This window comes from Trichoplusia ni, chromosome 6 (genome assembly GCF_003590095.1).
Source record: "Trichoplusia ni isolate ovarian cell line Hi5 chromosome 6, tn1, whole genome shotgun sequence".
In the NCBI taxonomy this organism is placed as follows: domain Eukaryota; kingdom Metazoa; phylum Arthropoda; class Insecta; order Lepidoptera; family Noctuidae; genus Trichoplusia; species Trichoplusia ni.
The window spans coordinates 11032942-11058096 of NC_039483.1; the positions used below are offsets into that span (position 1 = coordinate 11032942).

General features: G+C 33.9%; 3 protein-coding genes across 3 annotated transcripts; 1 reads left to right on the forward strand and 2 right to left on the reverse strand.

The window, feature by feature from the left end:
- Positions 1–2556: 2556 nt before the first annotated feature.
- Positions 2557–3687, reverse strand: LOC113495147 (uncharacterized protein K02A2.6-like). Its single transcript, XM_026873755.1, has one exon. The coding sequence runs from the start codon at positions 3685–3687 to the stop codon at positions 2557–2559; it is 1131 nt and encodes a 376-aa protein (XP_026729556.1).
- Positions 3688–4135: 448 nt separating this feature from the next.
- LOC113494911 lies at positions 4136–6410 on the forward strand. The gene is made up of 4 exons (XM_026873429.1): positions 4136–4410; positions 4706–4838; positions 5762–5879; positions 6024–6410. Exons 1-4 carry the CDS (start codon positions 4361–4363, stop codon positions 6356–6358), a joined length of 636 nt encoding a protein of 211 aa, XP_026729230.1. The 5' UTR covers positions 4136–4360; the 3' UTR covers positions 6359–6410.
- Positions 6411–6578: 168 nt separating this feature from the next.
- On the reverse strand, positions 6579–8955 carry LOC113494908 (putative nuclease HARBI1). Its single transcript, XM_026873427.1, has 6 exons — positions 8531–8955; positions 8273–8453; positions 7955–8145; positions 7712–7847; positions 7459–7600; positions 6579–7329 (listed from the first exon to the last, which is right to left on the reverse strand). Exons 1-6 carry the CDS (start codon positions 8629–8631, stop codon positions 6911–6913), a joined length of 1170 nt encoding a protein of 389 aa, XP_026729228.1. The 5' UTR covers positions 8632–8955; the 3' UTR covers positions 6579–6910.
- Positions 8956–25155: the final 16200 nt, after the last annotated feature.

Sequence of the window (25155 nt, forward strand, 5' to 3'; positions counted from 1 at the left end):
TTTAGATCTTCGGGCAGATATTCTTTTTTTGTATCATTCAAGCTATAGTGACTTAACCTTCCTTTGAAGGATTTTATATGATTAATTATCAGATCTTTAATGTTTTTGTCTAATCTCTTGTTTGAACTTGACTTGCCTCTTTTGTCACTTGGTGCAGCACCTGTAATTTTCAGTGACTTTTGAAGATGTTCAAGTTTTCCTTTAGTAATCCCAAATATGGATAAAAATGCCTTATAACAAACAGGTACTTCCTTTGTGTCATTATTTTCTATCACCCTCACTTTGTAAGTGAAATAGGTTTGGTGGAAATTAGCATCCATTTCATCTGTCTTTCTACTTCGCCTTCTTTTAATTGAACACACATTTATCAAGCCACATAAGTATAAACTTTGATCATCTGAGCTCTTCATACTGTTGAAATCTTTAAGTAATTTACACGTTGCTCCGATGATATTCTATGTGGTGCCCAGGATATACCCCCTAAAGGGAAAAGATGCGGAAACGTATATTTTTTGAGATTTTTTTAAATTTAGTTTTGAGGTTAGGAGTGTCAAAACGGTGTTATTGGCTCGGTCGACGGAGCCCCGCTTCGCGGGGCTCCTACTTCTGGGTGGTTTAAAAATAAATAACCACGAAGTGGTTGGCAGGGTCTATTCGCTCGCTTCGCTCGCTCAACGACCCCGCCAACCACTTCTAACCTAACCTGTCCATGTCGGGGTGCTCCGAGTCGGGGTGTTAACTATGATGATGGTTCTAGATTTAGTTTTATACATTTCAACATTTTACATAAATTTCGATTTATATGATAATCATCATAACAATTTAGAAAAATCACAATACGAAAACACGGAACATAAACAATCGCGAACGAAAAGCGAATGAACTAAATGAACTATTGGAATGTAATTACACTCTTTGACAGTTGAGTGACACTTCAATATGACGGTTAGAGTGAGAAAACACTAGTTTTTGCCATACATTATAGAATTTTCTGTTTCATTTTTGAGAATTAACCTCAAAACTTTAATTTAAGATTTCTCAAAAACTACACATTTCCGCACAAAAACACTTTATATTATAACTCGGGGCATCATTGCCGATCTATTAAAACCAAAAACACCCAGTAATTCGTGCAGCCCGTTTCTAAAGTCAACCCTTAGTTTCTTCGTCACTATCACTCATTTTACTGAGTATAGACCAAAAAAATAACTATCTTTTCGAAATCATACACAGCCGAACCAAGTAAATAAATACTCGACATAACCTCAAAATTTTGACAGCTTGGACGTTCCTTGTTACGTTCCGTTACACTAAGGACCTTCCCTGTTTTGTTCCTGTACACAGTTTTGAAACTTATGTAATAGATCTGACTATTCTTGTTTTTACGCTTTTTGTGTAATGCCAAATAAAAATACGCGGGAAAAAGAAAACGTTGCCATAAAAATTAACTTTTTGAATTTTAGTGACATTCCTAGTTTTGCACCTGTACTCTTCAAATTATGTTGTTGGTAGTTTTCCCGCCACCTCGCGGGAAATTTTTTAAATGTTTTCGCAAAATTTTTACTCTTATGTACTGGGCATAAGAGTAAAAAAAGTAAACCCAATCATATCCTAAGCATTTAGCTTACTTAGAGGGGTTAAAAAGAATACTAGTAATTTGTGGCCCAAATAGCATATTACCTTCTTTATTTTTTTTTATAAATAACAGATATTCATCGACAAAAATCCAGACCGGAACATATCGCTACTTCAATTCAAAATTAACACAAATTTTAATTATACGTTTTTACAGAAGAGCTAATCAAAGAAAAAATTGTTTGAATAATAACAATAATGATCATAATTATATATTTATTCAGATAAATTTTGTTTTTTCTTTGATTAGCTCTTTCATAAAATGTATAATTTTGGTTTGTGTTAGTTCTGAATCAAAGCAGCGACATGTTGTTCCGGGCGGGAATCGAACCTGCGAGACTTGGCCAACTTAGTGTCCGTTAAATTAATATTTATATTGTAATGGTTGGGTTACTTTTCTGATGCACCAAACGTGTTGTCTGTTGTAGTCTCCTATCTGTAGCTATATATATAATAACTATGTACTATTTGTTGAGAGTATGTATCGGCCCATTAACCTCACTCTAGCACGTCTTCACTCCGCGGCGGTAGGTAGCAGACTGCCCTGTGCAGACTGATTCCCCCACCCCGCACCCTGCGCGTGAGTGTAGGAACGCGACGACAGATGTTTGATAGTGTGTGTGTAGCTGTATGGTTGTGTGTATGTTTGTTTGTTATGATCGTGTATGCTACATCCCTCCCTTACTTTTTTTTTTAATAAATATACTTTTTTACGTATCTGTAATCAACTTTAATTATTTATTTCAAATCACTAGTATTAGTTTAAATTCCTGTACAGAATATTAATTATTTGTACTTATGTAATCATCATCATCAATTTATGTTACTTCTAATTCATTATTATAATGTTAATTAATCAGAATCGGTTTCACTCTTGTTTGAATGTTCTGCATCTATATCTTCAGTTCCGTTATCTACCTTTCACTGTCCTTCTACTCGCTTTAGGTGCAGAATGTTTCGTCTAACTACTTGGCCTGTGTTATCATTGCGCAATTCTACATCTCCGTTTTTGTTGGACTCAACGGTATGTGATGTTGGCTCATAATTGAGGCTCAATTTGTTGCTTTTATGCATACTCTTTACGTAGACCTTCTCCCCTATATTCAATTCACTTTCCACTGCTCGCCTTTTCCTATCTGCATACTCCTTTCCTTTCTCTTTTAATTCTTTGTCTCTATCTCTCATCTCCGAGTCTTCCGAGCTGTACGTCATATCTTGTATCATCGGTAATTTGTCTCTGAATTGCCGCCTGAAGAATAACTCCGAGGGAGTCTTACCGGTTACCGAGTGGGGAGTGCTATTGTACATTACCATATACTCCCGGAGAGACTCTTTCCAATTTTTCTTCTCGGCCTGTGCGATCTTGAGGCGTTTTAAGATGTCCCTATTTTGTCTCTCCACTTCTCCGTTTTGTTGGGGCCAGTACAGTTTGGTGTTATAAAGCTTGATGTTTCTTTCGGAGCAAAAAAGTTTGAAATCCTCGCTGGTAAATTGACGACCGTTGTCGGCCGTGATGGACACTGGATTACCTAATCTACTGAAAATGTCCTTCAGTTGGTTGATAATTTCTGAGCTCGTAATTGTCCGACAAACCTTCACTTCCTTGTATCGAGAGTAATAGTCCACGATTACGAAGATGTAGTCATTACTAGGTAGTGGGCCCATCAGGTCCACTGCGGTGTCCACCCATGGTTCCGAAGGTAGCTCTCTCCTTTTCATGGGGTTAGGAGGATTGGGAGTCGAGACCAAAATACAACTTTTGCACGCCTTGCAAAAGTTCTCGGCATCTCTATCACATTTTGGCCACCAGACCTTAGTCCTCAGTCTAGTTTTCATGGCACATATGCCTGGGTGGCCCTCATGTGCAATACGCAATGTCGGATCTCGGAGTTTTTGTGGCATTACGATCTTAGTCCCTCTTAACAGGATGTCTTGATAAAAACACAACTCGTCTTGGAATATTTTATAGCCTTTGGTAAGATCGTTCCACTGGTTGCTGTAAAGGCCATTCTTAACTGCTTGTATCTCCGCATCTTGACGTGAATGTGCCATAATGTCTTGCAATGGTATGGCTGTAGGTCTTACTTGTTCTATCACGTTGTGCACGTAATCCACTCCAACTTGTAGAGGGTTTGTAGAAAGTTTACAGAGCCTCTACAGCGGGTCTACTATGTTATTCTTGCCAGGGCTATATCAGTACCCCTAGCACGAACATTTGTAAGTTTCGTATCGTTAACGTATCGAGTTGACGATACGATAACGGAATACAACTAAAGTAGGAAGCACGAAGCACTATCGTAATCGTATCGAAACCTCGATACGATTTCGATAGTGACGTCATACTAACGTAAGTAAGGAGGGACAACATTGAACGAAGGATCGTAAAATTGATTGAACGTTTCGTTCAAAAACTATAACGTATTTTGTTCGTAGTGATTTCACTGCCTTTAAAACTTTAAAACCATTTAAATATTAATGCTTTACAACGACCCAGTAATAAAAGTTAATATTAATTTAAAATAAATGGTGTATTTAATTAATATAATACTGAAACTTTGTTTATTTTGAAACTGTGTTCCTAAACGAACGACATGACATTTTGTGCCGCGAAGCTCATTCAAGGACAACTTTGTTTTGAAGTGAAGTGAAGAACTCGTATTACTTTACATCTAAAAGTGTTAACGGGGTTTACAATCGCAGTTACAAAACCACTGAAGTTTAGAAAATGAGGACCAGCCACCCACAATACACAATTATGGTGGAATTCATGGAAAAGTAAGTAAATTTCATTTAATATGTTATTGTAAACATACCAGTTGATAAATGATATTTTAATGGAAAATTTAAATATACATATTATTATGAATCAAAAGGTAGTGTATTTATACAATTGGGTCATAAAAAATGGTAAGCTAAATTGATAGTTCTTTAACAAATTTGAATCAAATTGAAATAAACTTCCATGGGGTATGTATTTAATTTATGATATTTATGTAGGTCTTAAATTAAGTGTATACCAGATAGAATGGGAGACAGTCGTTTAATTATAAAATTATTTAAATTATTATAGGCATGGAGACTTGTCTAAACCCAGCGGAGGCCCTCGTGGTAGACACTATGTACAGCTAAAATGGAAGGAGCTTTCGGATATGCTCAATAGTGATGGCACAGGCGACTCTAGAACAGAGGAAAAGTGGCGAAAGGTATGTCTCAAATCTTTATCCATGGTTATAGTTTCATCTCACAAGTAGAAATTCATTGCATGCATTTTATGTTGGCGTTGGGCATCCTTCTCTATTATTGGTGTGGTGTTTTTTATTCATATTAAGGTTTGGAGTGATTTCAAAAACAACGTGAAACGAAAGTGGGCCAAAATAAATAGGTCAGCTCATGGTACAGGTGGTGGGCCTGCGCTTCAATTAACATTAACCGACTTAGAAACCAGGGTTATGAATATAATTGGGGTGCAGGCTGCTACTGGAATGCCCATACAAGAAGCTGGCTTCATACAGGTGTGATTAAGAATTTTTCTTTGTAACATTTAAAATGAGTTTAGTTTCAATTTTTGATGCACATAATTACACAGTCACAAGCAAAGATAATTATGTTTATTTAAATAGTTACTAAAATTATAGTTTTTACCTCAGACTGATATAAGTCAAGTGTTCAACTTTTGGATTGTGTACTCATCATATTGCTCATGACTGGACATATAGTATATTTTCATAGAAATATAATAAGCTTGGTAACCATTGAAGAATTATGTGAATATGATATTCCTAAACGGGACTGAATGTGGTCAAAAGTTTTCTCTATGAGAAGGACCTACCTCTTTATAAATCCCCAGAATAACAAAAAAGGGTCACCACTTAAGCTCTTTTTTGTTAGTATAGTTACACTTAAAATTCTTTTGCAGTGGTGCATGACTTAATCTCATGCTTTTGTTTTTGCCACATTATTTATTTGAATTATGATGCTTGTTAGTCTCTTGAAGTTTGATGTTATCTGCATTATTGATTATCCTCAAGAGCAGACTTTTGATAAAAAAATAAACATAAGTATTAGTTAGCACTGCTTTGAAACATATGATGTGTGTTCCCTAATGTAATTTTTTTATGAAAATTAGGTTGATGTTGAGGAGGAAGAGAGCTTGTCAGGTACTCATCCACAAGAAACAAACACAAAAACAATAAGTGAAGTTAATGTTGATGACATACCTATAAAACTAACACCCGTTGCTGACGGTTGGTATATTTTTAATTTAAATACTTTAGATTACCTTTTGAGTTTGAAATAACTAGTACTAAATGAATTATAATTCAATCATTAAAACTAAAAACTAACACATTAAGTCGAGATAACTACCTAAATGCCCATCATTTTGCCAGATACTTGGAATACTCCGGGAACAAGTAGCCAACGCTCAATCGCTCCACCTCCACCTCCCGCGCATCCACTACCACCTTCAATAGCTTCAATCGACACACATTGGAAGCCGCCGAAGAAAAAGAAGAAAGCCGACGATGAAATTTTAAAAGTATTTAAGGAGTGTGAGGGGACCGCAAGGCAGTATGAAAGAGAGCGTGATCGAGTTGCGGAAGAATTAGAAAGAGAGAGGATTAGACAGCGTGATGTAGAGCTGCAGTTGCAAGCTAAATGGCTGGATTTTTTTAAAGAAGCTTTGAAGGTATTGGATGCATATTTGGCGAATAAAAGTGTATAAAATCGGACATTATTTGTTTCGCCAAATATGCAACTAATAGTAAGTTATTTGGTTAGGCTTATTGTTTTGTTTCTTTATTGTTATTAAGTTTTATTTGTGTATGTAGATAAAGATTAGCTTAATAAATAACTTAGACAATATATTATTTTAAGATCTTTTAATTATATTTCATAGAGAAATACTTTTTTATTAAATAGTGGAATAGTATCTGGAAATTTTTATTTTATCACAAAAGAAAAACCATTTCTACATTCAAAAACCATTTACTAAAACTTGTCTGCAAAACAGCTCTTTATGACCGTCAAAAATTCAAATTAAAATAACAGCACATGTACAGTCTCTTAGCGACAACACCGTTCTATAAAATACAATTTAGAGCTTAAAAGTAATAACACGAAAATACAAATAAAAAACAATTAGCTAAGACCTAACACTCTGTGCAATGAGTTTAAAATTACAAATAAAGAAAAAAAATACAGACAGAGTTCTCATACAATTATTCTCTTATGACACATGGTAACACAAAACCTAGAAAAAAAATGGAATATTAAATTAATTATTAACAATGTGTAGTCTATTGATTCTATCCACTAATATTTGTCGTAGTGTTCTACCGCGAATCAAATCATCTCTAGAACCATGATCGCGAAGAGGTTCTTCTGAAGAAACTGCTGATATTCCTAATTCTAAAGAATCTATGACATCTTCTTCAGGATCGGGCACCATAAAATCTATCGCTAAGTTGTGTAGAACGCTACATGCCATAATTATAGTTGCACATCTTTCGGGGGTGTAGTGTAATGTCCGGTCCTTACAAAGGCATCTCCACCTATTTTTAAGTCTACCAAATGTATTTTCTATTACAACTCTGGCTTTCCCATGGATGGTATTATATTTTGCCTCTGGCGTACCTTCAGCAGCATCTGGGATTGGTGTCATCATCCAAGGCCTCTGTGGATATCCAGAATCACCTGGAATTTTTTTTATTTAAAGAATAAGTTATTAAAAAAATCTATAAATTTTAATTACTGGAACTTGCCTGCTGCCCTAAGTATTTTGCAACATATCTTTTTCTAATTGGTTAATACATTTTTACCTACCTAAAAACCAAACTTGTTCATTATTTTTATTTATGTCCTGGATATATCTATTGGCTTGACTATTTTCCCAAATAAATGCGTCGTGGGTAGCACCTCCATATTTTGCATTAACATTAATAATTCGGCATTCACTGTCACATATCTGAAATGTAAAAATGTGGATGAAGATGCAACTGTACAACATAATTATTGTAATTAATTAATTGTTAGGCCATCGGTGCTGAGTGAGGTATATTAAAATTTAATATCTCACCATTTGCACATTCAGTGAGTAGAAATGCTTTCTGCAATAAAATAAATGCTCAATGTCTCTTTTTGGAGTGAATATATGAAAATGAGACCCATCTATGCATCCTATTACTCCAGGGATGCCAAATTTTGTATAAAATCTGTAAATAAAGGATTTTTTGTAATTTAATCTATTCTTAATTTCGCTATTCAATACAGTCCACTCAATTTGTGCAAACTTAGTTATTATAATTTGATTACTACTTACTTGTTTTTTATAATATTACGCTGCTCTAGCGTCGCAGGAAATTTTATAAAGTAATTTAATATTGAGGGGGTTACAAGGGCGTCAGTAACCTGTCTCACATATTTACTAACTGTGGTTTGCCCTAAACATTTAGCCATTCCTACTATTCTTTGATAGGAGCCTGTAGCATAAAATGATAAAGCACACAGTACCTAGAAATACAAATAATAAATGAATATGTGTTTAAAAAATATTATATCCATTAAATATGTAGAGCACCCATAAAAATGTACCTATTGGTTAAAATTTTGGGTAAATTCAAGTATTTACTACACTTACTTTATGTTCCAGGCTGATCCTTTTACTTGGTCTTAGACTAGATTTGACCCTTAATTCGCGACATAAATGCAAAAATGCTTCCTTACTGAGACGAAATCTATTTCTAAATTCTGTATCGCTTAGATATTGCACGTTAATATTGGCTATATTTTTTCTGAGGAGAGCTCTCCTCGAGATTTCTCTGAAATTACAATAGTACATTAATAAACCAACTTATTTTCTATTTATCTACATAAAGTATTGTAGTAGATGACTCACCTAGTTTCTCTTCGTACATTTCCACTTTCAACAATCAATCGCGCCGCAAGATAATGGTACAACGTGCTACGTCGATGGGTGCTTCTTGTTAATCTAAGCATTTTTCAGCAAAATTCGGTCACACAATCACTTAATTACTATTTAAATCTTCCAAGAAACTCTGACGAAAGTTTTGTCACTGTCAAATTTAAAGTGAATAAACTTTCGTAAAACTCGCAAGCCAGCCTTCGACAATCACGATACGGTACGTCAATTTATACCTTCGTGCTTCCTATCTCCATACAAACGACTCAAGGTTACGATAGTTACGTTACGAATACGATACGAAACTTACTTGACTTATGTTCGTGCTCACAAATTTAGTTCATATTACGCACACTAGAGGCGCTGTTTATGTTTCCATACAAAACGCTCACGTTAACGATACGAATACTTTTTCGCAAGATGTTCGTGCTAGGGGTACTGATGTTGAATTTATAAGACTGAAGTCTCAAGACCCATTTCTCAATGCGGGCGCACGGCTTGGCTTTGGGGCCAAATATTGCCTCTAGTGGTTTGTGGTCCGTCACTAAGTCAAATTCTTTCCCATATAGGAACATATTAAAATGTTCAATGGCCCAGACCAACGCGAGAGCCTCCTTCTCGGTCTGGCAGTATCTACGTTTGCAGTCGGTAAGTCTCTTGTTCCCATATGCTATAATCCTGGAACCTTCATTATTTGTCTGCACCAGTACTGCCCCCAACCCCACAGGACTCGCATCTGCAATCACTGCCGTTTTGTCATTAGGGTTGTAATAGCCCAGACGTGGTATATCAGCAAGTGAAGCTTTTAATTTATTAAAAGCTGCTTGCCGAATGTCATTCCAAGAGTCAGTGATGTCCGAGTTCCTTCCGGCCTTCTGCCGGAGTAGCTCCTTTAGGGGCTCTGTGGTCGTAGATAAGTGTGGAATCCATTTTCCAACGGAGTTCACTAGCCCCAGAAAGCTTTGTAATTCTGAGATAGTTGTAGGTGCTCTAAAGTCCTTGATTGCCGATAAATATTTATTCCGTTTTCGGAGAGCTCGTGTCCTAAGAACTGAACACTTTTAACTCGATAAATACATTTATCTTCCTTTAGAAGCACGTTGTGTGTTTTTAAGACATCCAGGACTTTCTTCAACCGTTCGTCATGTTCAGCCTGATCTTTCCCACACACCAGGATATCATCTATGAAATTGATGACTCCTTCACAGCCTAGAAGTATCCTCTCCAAAGTCTTTTGGAAGATTTCTGGCGCACAGCTGATGCCAAACATCATCCTTTTATAGCGGAAGAGTCCCTTACCCGTTATAAATGTAGTTATATGCCTTGAATCTGGGTGGAGTTCAATATGATGGAAGGCGTCCTTGATGTCTAGTTTTGAGAAAAGCTTAGCTTCTCTCATTTTAGGAAGAAGTTGGTCCATGGTCGGAAGCGGGTGGTTTTCCCGTTTAATGGCCATATTCGCGCGTCGCATATCTACGCATAAACGAACGTCCCCATTATCCTTCAGCACCGGCACGATCGGCGAGACCCAACTAGAGGGGCCTTTTACCTCCTCGATTATATCGGCTTGCAATAGTTCGCTAATCTTCTGTTCGATTCTGGTTTCCAGAGGAATAGGTACCCTGCGGTAAGGTTGTGCGACAGGTTTTATTGACTCGTCTATCGGGATCTCCACGAGCACGTCTTTAAATTTCGGGAAGGCTGTCGTCTCCACGTTATTAACATCCGTTGGTAAATTAATTTGCAGGACTCCTAGGGAAGTAGCTGTCACTTTCCCAAGCAGATTTTGGGTGCCACTAGAGATCACATAAAAGGTTGCATTTTCTGATCTCTTCCCTAGTAGTATTTCCGCTTCAAACGATCCCAGTAATTTTAAAGGAGTTCCGCTTCCATACGCAACAAACTTCTTCTGTGGGTCTTTGTTTTGATTGGTGACTTTTGAATGGTTCTCTTTCATAGAGAGCCACGTTTTGTCCGTGATTAAATTGTGGTTGCAGCCAGAGTCTATTAGCATATCTACTTTCGTTCCCCCAATCATGCATGATGCTGTAAAGCCGGTGTTCACGTTGAAGATGTAATCAATTTGCTTGCTTGTACCTGCTGCATTCGCTTCTTGTACATTGTTTGCTTCTCTGGATCTTTTTGAATTATTGATCCGTGTTGCCTCATCTGGTTCTAGTTTCCTTTTCTGTGCTTCTCTTGTTCGACATCTTATTTGAAAATGGCCTATAATTCCACATTTATTGCATTTCCGTGTTCTTGCAGGGCATTTTGGATCTCGTGCGAAATGTTTCTTGCTACCACATCTGCCACAACCTCTGTCTTGTCTATCTCCTGTGTCTTTATACTTGTCCGGCTTCATAGTTATTTTGTTCACGACGTGATTTTCAATTTTCTTCCCTACAAAATCGCCCAACTGTCTCTCTACAACCTCTAGCGCATTAGCCTCGAATATAATTTCGTCAAGGGTCATTTTGTCACCGTTTTTCAATTTTTTTTTCTTAAATCATCCGACGAGCATTTTTCGGTTATTTGTTCAATAATATGTTCATCTGTATTTGTGAACTGACATTTTGAAGCTTGATGTCTTAACCTTACTAAAAACTTGTCAAATTTTTCTTGTGGTTCTTGACGTATAAGACGGAACAGGTGTCGCTCGAATCCCTTACTTTGCTTGGGGGCGAAGTATTCGTCTAATTTTTTTATCGCAATTTCAAATACTTTGCCGCCGTTATCATCGGTTGGCTTTGCGTCCGCTCCTGGTATATTGTAGAACACCTCTTGCAAGTCAGCTCCACCGGAATGAAGTAAGCATGCTCCTTTCTTTTGCTCGGTGTCTATGCCCGCTGCTTCCAAGTAAATGTACAACCCGCGTTTCCATCGCTCCCATCGGACTGCAACTGACCCTATATCACCTTCGCATTCGAATTTATCAAGTGTGAATACGGCCTGAGTCATTTTTGTTAACCTGTAAACAATGGGATATAGCGTTACGCAATTTAATGCATCTCGCAAAAATACCCGTGATTTTTACTAGCCTAATGGCCCGCAATTTAATGCTTGATTCCTCGGCTCGCAATTTAATGCTTTATTATTAATACTACATATTAACGCAATCAAATGCATAGTCTCACTGTACTACTAGTACTGCTTAGTATGTCATCGCAATTTAATGCCAAAACACTATTAATCGCAATTCAATGCCATATTACATTTTTTTTTATTATTATTTTGCACAAGTAAAGCGCAAAGCAATCGAAGCACTTGCTGCAGCACTACAGCGATATAAGCATCCATACAGATAAGCGTGGAAACAAAATAGCGATATACGTACGTACACCGCTTAAAGACCATTAACGAACTAACAGTGGCGATCCTTACGCCGTTATTTGTAAATAATACACTCTGGATAGGCACGGTTATCGAGGTACATACATAATTAAACATGGTTTAGTACCTTTTTTATATTTGTTTGTCTTGCACACATCCCTAAGATCACTGGAGCATTGTGTACAAATTGACATATGTACCCTTGTTTAACGCAAACCGATTTAACATTCAATAAGCACTTGGTAAACCAAACAAGAATAAATTGTTCATCTTTTACGAGAATGGATAATTATTTTGTGAAACGGTTGGTAGGTATGCAAAATTGTTTATTAGATATATTCTTTATTATAATTAAAAGTAATTGCAGTAGAACAAACAAAACATTTTAAAACGGTTATATTATATATATATTTTTTTTTGTTTTTGAAGCTACGATATGCAATAATAAAAATTGTCGGTTCTTATAATATTAACTAATCAACTTAACTATTCGAGCGTTTGATTCTACATATTTTATCGGCTGTTGGAATAAATAAAATTTACTTGGAATCTAGTCTTAAAATTTAAAGAATATAAGTACTTTTATTCACGAGGCCAACGAATTACTTTTCTTTTCTTTTTTTTTCCTTGTTTTTAAAGAGAGAAAATTACTCACAGTTCTCCGTCGTCGCCAAAATGTTGTAGTCTCCTATCTGTAGCTATATATATATAATAACTATGTACTATTTGTTGAGAGTATGTATCGGCTCATTAACCTCACTCTAGCACGTCTTCACTCCGCGGCGGTAGGTAGCAGACTGCCCTGTGCAGACTGATTCCCCCACCCAGCACCCTGCGTGTGAGTGTAGGAACGAGACGACAGATGTTTGATAGTGTGTGTGTAGCTGTATGGTTGTGTGTATGTTTGTTTGTTATGATCGTGTATGCTACACGATCATAACAATACATACTAATGTAATCGTTTCTGAAGTTTTGTATAATATTCATTTGAATGTAAAAAAGTTAAATTGTGAATTTAAACTTATGTGTTCTCAATACATTCACGCAACATACATTAGCATGAATTATTCAATGTTTATTCCAGATTATAGTTCTTTGGCATTACATATATCTCAGTTGACACTAAGGGAAATATTACGGATTGCTTATAAACAAAATTTTAATAAGTATTCGATGGAAAGGCTCAGCGTTGATACTGCTCCAATGTATATTGACAAATGTACACAAACAGAAAATATTGAAAATACAAATCATCAAAATGAGAGTTCTCCTACTAATAAAGATTTTTTTCGAGTATAAAAATATAAACATTCTGCATCAAAATATTAATGGCCTCATTACTAAATTAGATGAGCTAAACGTACACTTATACTCATTAAGTAAAAACAATATTGAAAATCCTATTGACATTTTATGCATTACCGAGCACAATATGACCCCGGAAGATACCAAAATACTTAAACTACACAATTTTATTCTAGGAGATTTCTTTTCACGTAAAACCTGGAATGGGGGATCATGTATAATGATAAGAACAAACCACAAATTTAAAATTATTACAGAAGCTAGAGACTTAAGTATAACTAATGTTTTCGAATGTAGTGGTATTGAATTGACTGACCACAAAATTATAATATTATGCATTTATAGACCACCTAAAAATAAACGAGACATAATGGATCTATTTTTTTCTAGGCTAACAGAATTATTAAGTAAAATATCGTACAGAAATAAAAAAGTTATATTATGTGGTGACTTTAATATAAACAGACTTGAGAAAAACAACATATCCAGACAATTTGAACAATTACTATCAAGCTTTAATCTAATATTGACAATAAATCAACCTACAAGACTAAATAGCATGACTTGTATTGATAATATAGCACATAATATTAGAGGCTCAAAAACAAAAGTAGTGGAACTTTCACTCTCTGACCATACAGCACAATTATTGACTTGCCCAGTAAAGAAAAGTTACTACATCACACACTGGTATAAAAATAAACGTGACTATTCCGAAGAAAATATATTAAAATTTATAAATTGTATTCAAAATCTCAGCTTTTCCGAATGCTACACTAGTGATGACCCTGAAAAAAACTTTGACACTTTTTATAGTTTATTTTGTCTTTTCTATGACTTATGTTTCCCAGATACATGTGTGAAAACACCAATTTCCAAGAAGCCTGCATGGTTAAGTAAGGGTATAAAAATATGCTCGAAACGAAAACGCCAATTATTGTGGAAGTATAGGTTGACGTCAAATCCTAATGATAAAACAAAATTTAAAAACTTTTCAAAAAGATTTAGAATTATAATTAAAAAAACACAAAAGGCTCAAAACAGTTATTATATTAATTCAGCTACAAACAAGGGAAAGGCAATGTGGAAGATCATAAATAATAATAAAATAGTAACTCCAAAAGAAAATATTACACAAATAAAAGTAAAAGATCAACTAGTTACAAATCCTAAGGAAATAGCACAATTATTCAACAACTACTTCATTGATGAAATACAGTCTACTTCAACCTCTAGCGGCTCAGTTACAAAAACGTACAATACAAATTCAAATTCTATTTTTTTAAAGCCAACCAATCCACATGAAATAGATCAAATTATAAAAGGATTAAACAACACGAATAGTACAGGGTATGACAACATAAATACGAACATTATAAAACGAGTGTCTAGTCACATAGCTCCAGTAATTAGTAACATTATCAATCAGTGTCTAGAACGAGGTGTTTTTCCTTCAAAATTGAAAATTACGATCGTAAATCCATTATTTAAAAAAGAAGATAGAGAGGATATGCGTTTTTACAGACCGATTGCGTTAATACCAGTGATGGCAAAAATTTTCGAAAAGGTTATATATAATAATTTATATAATTTCTTTGAACTCAATAACTTATTTACTAATGAACAATTTGGCTTTCGTAAAGGAAGATCCACCGGTGATGCTCTATTTAATTTTCTTAAGAAAGTAATGACTGGATTGGATAGCAAGCAACAAATAACCGCTATTTTTATGGATATGACTAAGGCTTTTGACCATGTTGACCATAATATCCTACTTAACAAATTAGAGAAATATGGGATAAGAGGGAATGCGTTGGAACTTATTAAGTCGTACTTAAGTGATCGTTTTCAAATAACACGAATAACGAAAATAGAAATAGACACAAAATTCGAACGCATCTATATGTCGGACCCTAAACTTGTAAAATTTGGCGTTCCCCAAGGAAGTATCCTTGGGCCTCTTTTATTCGTTATATATATCAATGACCTACCAAGGTCTATAGACCAGGACATGATATTGTTTGCGGACGATAGCACGGCCATTTTTGCAGATACCGGTCAAGAAAATTTTGAAGCTCAGGTTAATAAATCTCTCGAAGATATTATAAACTGGCTAATAATTAATAATTTAAAAATAAATATTGATAAAACAAACTATATGTCCTTCACAAATAAAAATTCAAAATCAAATAAAATCAATGTTAATTATAAAGGTCATTCAATAAATCAGGTCAGTAACACTAAATTTCTAGGAGTCCATATCGACTCAAAACTTGACTGGAAAATGCATGTAGATGATGTCTGCAAAAAACTTAACCAGTATTCATATGCTCTCTATTTACTTCGAAGAATTGTAAATGAAAACGTATTACTCAATGTTTATCATGCATATGTGGGTTCTACTCTAAAATATGGTATACTGTGTTGGGGTAACTCTACTAACAGAGAATTTGCATTCAGAGCCCAAAAAAAATGTATCCGAAGTATATGTGGGCATAAACAGACCGATTCATGCAGAACAGAATTCAGAAGACTAAAAATCTTAACCCTAGCGTCAATGTTTATATTGGAAGCAGCCTCAATCACAAAGCGAGATATCAGTAATTATGAGACTATGAGAAGTACAAGATATAAAAATGACCTTAAGGCAGCTAAGAGTAGAACAGTTAAGTTTAAATCATCCATATTTGGTATGGGTGTGAAAATTTATAATAAATTGCCAGACTTTATTAAAACCACTGAAACATTAGCTACTTTTAAATACAAACTTAAAAAACTACTGATACAGAAAGCATATTATACAATTAATGAATTCTTTAATGACAAATGTCTGGACTGAAATTTATTTAATGGTATTATGATAATGAAAAGTGTTAGTTATTGTTTAATGTATTTATCTGTAATGTAGTGGTAATGAATATTATATTGCCTTGACTATTTTGTACACTTGTCATGACGATTTATATTATTGTTATTTTTATTTATTCTATTTCTTTTTTTTTGACATCAATTAATTCAGTGACAAATGTTTTTGACTAAAATTTATTTAATATGACGTTAATGATGCAATAATTATGACAAATACCAATTGATTTTCATACTTAATTTATTTTCTCTAATGGTTATTATGTTACTTTAATGATTTCATTTTGTTTTTCTTTTGACAAGTAATTGTAAATTTTAAAGATTGTACACCACATGGGTATGTTACAGTGATACTTTGTTATAACACTAATTTTAAGAGCTGAATTTCCACCTGTGACAAACAATAAATAAATCTTGAATCTTGAATCTTGAATCTTACATTGTCAAATCTGTGATGAATTATTTGACCACCGATACGATTACATTTCATACTTCAAATATTTATTGCATTCATATGTCACGTACCAAAAATCAATCAATATGAACCTTGTAACACACAACAAACTTATAAAATAATGTCATTTACATTAGTGTAGTTAATAGTTTTGTATTTACTTCCCATAATAATATAAACAAAAATGAACGTAAGTATGCCTATTTGGCTGAAGTGTGGCCTACAACTATCGATATTATTAAGCATTTCTAAATTATATCGTTTATTATCATTTATAGAAATATTTATTTATACAATATAGCACCTAAATTTCATTAAGTATGTTATCGTAATCGTTGAGCACTCACTAATTAAGTAAATTACAAAAGTGTGCGATTCTAAATATTATTCTAATTCCACATTTTTAAGTCAAAAACGTTTGATGGATTATATTAAGCTAGTATTTAATTTTATTTTAAGTTAAACTGTGTCTTACATTAAGATTTATTTACGAGTACATACGATTACCTTATAAAAATTTCGTCTCAAATTGTAGCGACAGCGCGGCGCCGGTGTAGTATTGCGTCCAAATAAATTTGTTAAGGAGATGTTTACACTCGAGTGCCTAATTTGTAATATGTAACAAGCAATAATAATTCTTATGATCAGTGAGTACAGTGTTCAATATTAAATATAATAATTGATTGCTTTTACATTTGAAACGTAAATGTAAAATTAAATTCGTTACGATGATCGTTCCCTTATAATATTAGTGCATAAGTAGAGTCCTCAAGACGTTTTACAGCGCATTGTTAGTGCATCATTTCTTCATTGCTAATTGTGGATATCTTCTTAAGGCGTTAAGTATGTAAGTTCATAACTCTTAGACCCTAAGCATATAAGCCACCCAGCTGCAAAATACAGTTGTTATGCTCTATATATATTTTTATAAAAAAGTGTGTTTCGTTAATAGTTTACTTTACTTAAATTATCTTTTTTAGGTCTTCAAATCCCTTCGATTCGGACGCTGGAGCGCCTTCAACATCGGCTAAGAAAAGGATTAATAAGGCACTAAAACCCAAGAAGCAGCGTATTGGAAAGCCACAATAAAAACAAAACCATATATTGGGAAGTGACTCAGATTCAGAGCCTGACGCAACGGCAACAATCGAGAATAAAAGGCGTAAAATCAATTTCTTTCCCGATTCTGAGGTGAGTTAATTTATTTATTTACATAATATATTATTGGCCCATAAAAAACAAATACGGTGGCATAGTGACTGAGCTATCAGCATTGACGCTACGCTTTACGGGTTTGATTCCTCTATGGAACAAATATTTGCATGATTTATAATAATTGTGTCTGGATCTATGTGTATATGAGATTTGCGTTTGCAACCAACAGTAGGTATAGGAGTAATCCTAGCGGGACAACCTTATAATTAAATTCATAAATAAGTGGCAGCAAAACCATATAATTTCGATATTTTATTTGCCGGATGGGTTCGATTCCCTATCCGGACTAAAAGATTTAGGGTTATCGAGGAAAGACGTGTTATCTTATAAATACATTTTATTAATGTTTAAAATTTGTAGCAAAATCGTAAATTAATATGATTTTTGTAATGGTATAGTCAAATATTATGGTATATATATATATATATATTATATATATATAGCATATATATATATCATATTTGACTATATATATATATATATTTCATCATGATATAATCAAACCAGCGCCAACATTAGGTTGAAACTGAACTATATTTATTTATCTATAATTTCGTATGCTTAGTTAAGTATGTCTGTTTTTAATATTTACAGGATGATGAGCCCGAACCTGCCCGAGCATCAACATTAAAAAATTATCTTTCGCGGCGTATAGCTTCTGGCAATACTCATCAAAGCGATCCCACCAGGCGCGGTGAGTACTACGTCGAAGTTCGCGTCTCGAACTGCCGCGAACTAGAGGCAATTTCCACCAACCGATGGAAACACTCGCTAATCAGTTTTAAAACTGCAGTAAATGATAAAACACCGACGTGGAAAGCTGTTACTCAGCTTGTTTCCGCGGTAAAAGCGGACTATCAGAACATTCCACCTATTTTGTACCCATTTAAGGATGGTTAATTGATAACATGTTTATACACTGGTTTACTTATTATATATATAATATCTACTTCGTTTTTATTTCAATATTTTTTATTGTTTAGAATTTTCATGTTTTTTATATAATTAAATGCATTGTTTCTCACAGGATCTACTTTGTAGATAAAGCTAAATAAAACTAAAAATCAAACCTAGACACAAAAATTAAACTTAAATGCAATGTTTCTTACAGGATCTACTTTGTAGATAAAGCTAAATAAAACTAAAAATCAAACCTAGAAACAAAAAAATGAACTTAAATGCAATGTTTCTTACAGGATCTACTTTGTAGATAAAGCTAAATAAAACTAAAAATCAAACCTAGAAACAAAAATTAAACTTAAATGCAATGTTTCTTACAGGATCTACTTTGTAGATAAAGCTAAAAATCAAACCTAGAAACAAAAAATTAAACTTAAATGCAATGTTTCTCACAGGATCTACTTTGTAGATAAAGCTAAATAAAACTAAAAATCAAACCTAGAAACAAAAAATTGAACTTTATATATAAATAAATACATATAAAAAATATAAATAAAATGTATTTCTGTCAACACTGTAATCAATACGTAAAAAAATATTCTTCTCATAAAAAGTCTAACATTCACAAATCCAATTGTTTGCTACAAACTAAATTTGACAATGTCCATATGATTGCTTGTGCCTTTAAAAACAAAATCGTCAGTTATAAAATAGATTCTCAAAAAAAATATATTTCACCTGAATTCTTTTTAAATGATATTGCACGCATATGTTGTTATCTTATTAAAGAGAAATTGAAAGTACATACTTCATTAAAGGTCAATTTTGAACTGTATGTTACATATACTTTACCTAAAAATAATGAATCATCTCTGAAATCTTTTAATACTAAATACGAAATAATATTGCAAAACACCGATTTACTATCCATATATAATAGCTGTGCTGAGAAAATGATTTTGAAATGTTCAGAGTTTGAACTTTGCGAATCAGGTTGGACAATTGAGAGAATAAGTCATTTAGAAATAAATATCTTAAAATACAATCCTTTAAGAGCTGGTTCTTACATTCCATTACCTGAAAATATTCGCAAAACCAAATCTTGTCTAAATTTAGTTAATAAAGATGAACACTGTTTTTTATGGAGTGTGGTAGCTCATTTGTATCCGGCTAAGAATAATCAAAATAGGCTGACATCATACCCCATTATTCAAAAATTTTGAACACAACTAATATGTCCTTTCCTCCAACTTTTACAGATATTAAATTATTTGAAAATCTAAATCCGAATTTGAGCGTAAACATTTATGGCTTAGATTCGAAAAATCAAGTGACAGGACCATTATATAAAACTTTAAAAAGAAAAATAATGCACGTTAACTTACTTTGTATTAATAATAAACATGGTAAAAATCATTACTGTTTAATAAAAAAGTTCGAGAAACTGGTACATAAACAATTAATTAAACATAAGTCCAAGAAACATTAATGTGATGAGTGTTTTTCATATTTTAATACTTCAGAAAAACTTTTAAATCATAACTGTGCAAGAGTGAAAACTATACTACCTGAAGATAATACAACATTACATTTTTCAAATTTTGAAAGAACTCAAAGAATTCCTATAGTTATTTACGGTGATTTTGAGAGTTTATTACGTGAATATTCGGACAAAAATAAAACAACAAGTGTTGAAAACATTCAAATTCACGAGGCAAGTTGCTTTGCATATTTTATTTTTTGCCATTCTCAGCCCGAACTTAATAAATTTGTATCATACAGGGGGCCAGATTGTTCAAAAAAGTTTACTAAATCGATTACCAAAAATGTGAAAAGATTATATAAAATAATGTCAGATCCAAAGCCCTTGATAATTAGTGAAGATGAGCTTAATTCTTTTAACAATGCAAAAAAATGTTATTTATGTAAAGAAACATTCTGCGATACAGATATAATTGTTAAAGATCATGATCATTTCACAGGAAAATACAGGGGAGCAGCCCATAATAAATGTAATTTAAATGCTAAAACATGCCCATTCATACCAATAATATTTCACAACCTTTCAGGTTATGACTGTCATTTGTTTATAAAAGAACTTTCTACTATTTGTGGGCGCATAAATTTAATACCCAAAAATAAGGAAAAATATATTTCGTTCACAAAATTCATACCAGTCAATAGTAAAAACGTAGCTCAATTAAAATTTATTGACTCATTTAATTTTTTAAGTTCAAGCCTTGCTAATTTAGTGGAATCAATGAAATCAGAGGCCTTTCAAAGTCTGCAAAAGTTTTTCAAAAATGAGCACTTATTTAATTTAATTCGAAAAAAAGGTATTTACTGTTACGACTATATTGATTCATGGAATCGTTACGAAGAAAAAAAATTGCCAGATCAAACCAAATTTTATAATAATTTGACATCTGAAACTGTTTCCGATGAAAACTATAAACATGCGTTAAAAGTTTGGGATGCATTTAATATTACTAATTTAGGAGAGTATACAGATTTATATCTTAAATGTGACGTTCTCCTTTTATGAGATGTTTTCGAAAAATTTAGAGCTATGAGTTTGAAATATTACAACCTTGATCCATGTTATTATGTGTCTTCACCATCACTAAGTTGGGACGCTATGTTGTTATACACAAATATTAATTTAGACTTGATTTCAGATATTGAAATGTATCAAATGTTGGAAAAAGGTATAAGAGGAGGTCTTTCTCAATGTTCACTTAGATATGCTTAAGCAAATAACATCCTTCTCCCCCATTATAACAGCAAAGAACCTAATAGTTATCTAGTTTATCTAGATTGTGTTAATTTATACGGCTTTGCAATGATGCAAAAATTACCAACGGGAAATTTTAAATTCTTGAATGAAAAACAAATAAATAAATTTGATATAATGAATGTTTCTGATGACAGTGATAGAGGATATATCCTCGAAGTAGATTTACATTATCCGTGTGACATTCATGATGACCATTCTGATTTACCATTTGCTGCTGAAAAATTTGTACCTCCGGGAAGTAAAAATTATAAACTAATTGCCAACTTGTATGACAAATGTCAATATGTGATTCATTACATTCATTTAAAAGAGTGTTTGAAACAGGGTCTTATTTTACTCAAGATTCATAGAATATTAACTTTTAATCAAAATACATTTTTAGCACCATATATCTCATTAAATACAACACTTCGTCAAAAAGCAAGCTCAGATTTTGAAAGAGACTTTTTTTAAAAGCAGAATAATTCTATTTTCGGAAAAACTATAGAAAACAAAAGAAAACAGGTTGACGTAAAATTAGTTAATGTATGGAAAGATGCTTCAAATAAAACTAACAAAGTGTGTGGAGCTGAAAAATATATCAGTGCCCCTAATTTCAAAAACATGTCAATGTTATCAGAGTCATTGGTTGCAATCCAGTTACAACAGACACAAATAATTCTAGATCGCCCGATTTATATTGGGTTTTCAATTTTAGAATTGGCCAAGAGTCATTTATATCATTTTCACTATTCTGTAATGAAACATATTTATAAAAACTCTATCAAGCTTTGTTATACTGATACTGACAGTCTCTTGTATTTAATATACACTGATGACTTTTATAAAGACATGAAAAAGCATATTAAGTACTTCGACACAAGTAACTTTGAAAATGATAAATATGATATACCCCAAGTAAACAGTAAAATACCAGGATTTTTCAAGGTTGAAATGGGCGGTGATATCATATCTGAGTTTGTGGGCTTAAGAGCAAAATTGTACTGTATAGATTCTGTATCTACTTCAATAAGAAAAGCAAAGGGCATTAAAAAAACGGTTACAAATAAACTAAATATTAATAACTATAAAAGAGCTTTACAAAACAATGAACGCTTAAGAGAATGTATGTATATAATTAGGTCAAAAAATCATAGTATATTTACTCAAAAAATTAATAAACTTGTACTTAGCAGAGATGACGATAAAAGACAAATATTGGATGATGGTTGTAAGACTCTACCTTGGGGACATTATAAAACTGTTTTTTAATACATGTTTTTTAATATGTAGATCTTATGAAGCAATGCATTTAAGTTTTGGCTTAAGGCTGTATGAGCAAAACATCATAATGTTTACTATTACTAAACTTTAACTTTAAATGTATAAGGTTTTTTAATTCAATTGATATTCATTTATTCTTTAATACTTTTTATATAAAGCTATAACTAAACACAAAAATTACTTTGAATTATGTATTGTGTAAAAGTGTACCTTGGCATGTAAGAAAGAATTATATTTTAATAAATGTATTATTTATTTATTTATTTAACAATTCATGTACACGGAAAATTCACAAAAATATGGGATATGAAAATACATGTACAAAGGTACTGCTTATTTCTATAAGAAATCTCTTCCAGCAGACCTGCGAAAGGAGAAGAAAATTAGAAATATAGACATAGGTGCACAAATTTGCAAGAGAGAATAATAAGATAATAATATATACTGTGTATGTTAAAGGAAAAGAAATAGGAGAGCAAAGATAAGAATATAGATAATACATACTAGATAGTGACACGAGAAAAACAATATATAAAAAAAAAAAGAAACAAAACAACATAAATTAAGAGGACAGGTAATGTTCCTTCACTCGTCTCTTAAATATTGAAATAGAAGGAGAGTTACGTATGTCAGGCGGCAGTGAGTTCCAGAGTCGGACTGCATGCACAGAAAAGGAATAGGAGTAAAAGTCCGTGCTGTGAGGGTGGAACTTAAGGAGGGTTTTGAGGTGGGATCGACACGGAGCGTCAGGAGGCTTAACATAAGAGAAACGCTCTCGCAGGTAGGATGGATATTGAGGATTATGTAGGATGTTGAATAGGAGACATAATATCCGAGTGTTCCGGCGAAGTCGGATCGGGAGCCACTTGAGATCCTTGCGGAAGTTGGAGACGTGGTCGTACTTACGTAGCCCGAAAACAAAACGTATGCACAAGTTTTGCAAGCGCTCAAGTTTGTTTAATAGCTCCTCAGTAGCATCTAAATAGCAGGCATCGGCATAATCAATTATTGGCTGGATCAAAGCTTGTGCCAGCGAAATTTTAGTTTTTATTGGGAGGAAAAACTGCAAGCTTTTGAGGGAATGAAAAGCATGATGAACTTTGCGACTAACATCATTAATGTGCGTACGCCATGATAAGTTGGAGTCGATTGTTACACCTAGATTTTTGGCTGTATCGGAGTAAGGAATAGGGATACCATCAAGAAATAACTTTTGGAGGCTGTTTATATTGAGAGCATTGCGCTGATGTCGGCTGCCGATGATCAACGCCTGCGACTTTACAGGGTTTAATCTTAGACCATAGGACTTAGCCCATGAACTAATGTTTGCCAAGTCATGGTTCATGGCGGAGATGGCAGCATCAGCATCAGATGGTAGGAAATGTCGATATACTTGCAAGTCGTCTGCGTAAAGATGGAAACTAGAAGTAATTACTCGCGTGATGGAGTTTATGAAGATGCTAAATAATAAAGGAGAGAGGACGCCACCCTGAGGTACGCCCGCAGCGAGGTCACACCACTCAGAAAAGGTATCTTCATGGCGGACACACTGCGAACGGCCCCGAAGATAGGAAGAGAACCAGGCTGTAGAAGAAGAAGAGAAGTTAATGGATTTGAGTACCCCTAAAAGTACGTCATAGTCAACTGAATTAAATGCACTGCTGAAGTCCAGAAGAACAAGTACCGTTAGGCACTTGTCCTCCATAGCTAGGCGGATGTCATCAGTGACATTAATCAGGGCAGTGACAGTACTGTGGCCCGGGCGGAACCCAGACTGAAAAGGGGAAAGAAGAGAGTTAATTGTTAAGAAAGTAGAAACTTGGCTATGTACAATATGCTCGAGGACTTTGGAAAGGAAAGGAAGAATAGAAATAGGTCTAAATTGTGAAACTGTAGAAGCGTTGGAAGACTTGGGCAATGGAATTATGAACGCTTGTTTCCAAACGGAAGGAAAGGTACAGGAAGAGATGGATAAATTAAAAATGTAGGTGAGGATGGGCAGTATTTGCGGTAGAATAGGTGTAATCATCCTCGAGCAGAGATCGTCAACGCCGAGAGCAGAGGAAGATATGGCTAAGACTGATTTTTTCACATCAGATTGAGTGACAGTATTGAGTTCGAAAAGTGGGCAGTTCGGTACCGGTAAAGAAGACAGTTCAAGCAGAGTGCTCGTTTTCTCAAGTGGCCCCAATGTAACCGGAGACAGAGAGAAATGACGATTAAGGTCATTGAGGTCAATGTCTTTGCAAACTTGAGTAGCGGGAGATTTACCGATACCGACTGACTTAAGGAATTTCCAGGAGTCAGAAGGACTAAGTTTATTGAGTGAATCGTGGAAATAGCGCCTCTTTGCATCTTGACACAGACGATTGCAGCGATTTCTTAAAGATTTGTAGACGGCCAGATTGTGATCGGATGGTCTCCGCTTGTATCTGCTCTTAGCCCGGTCTCTGCTAGCCATGACCTCCTTAA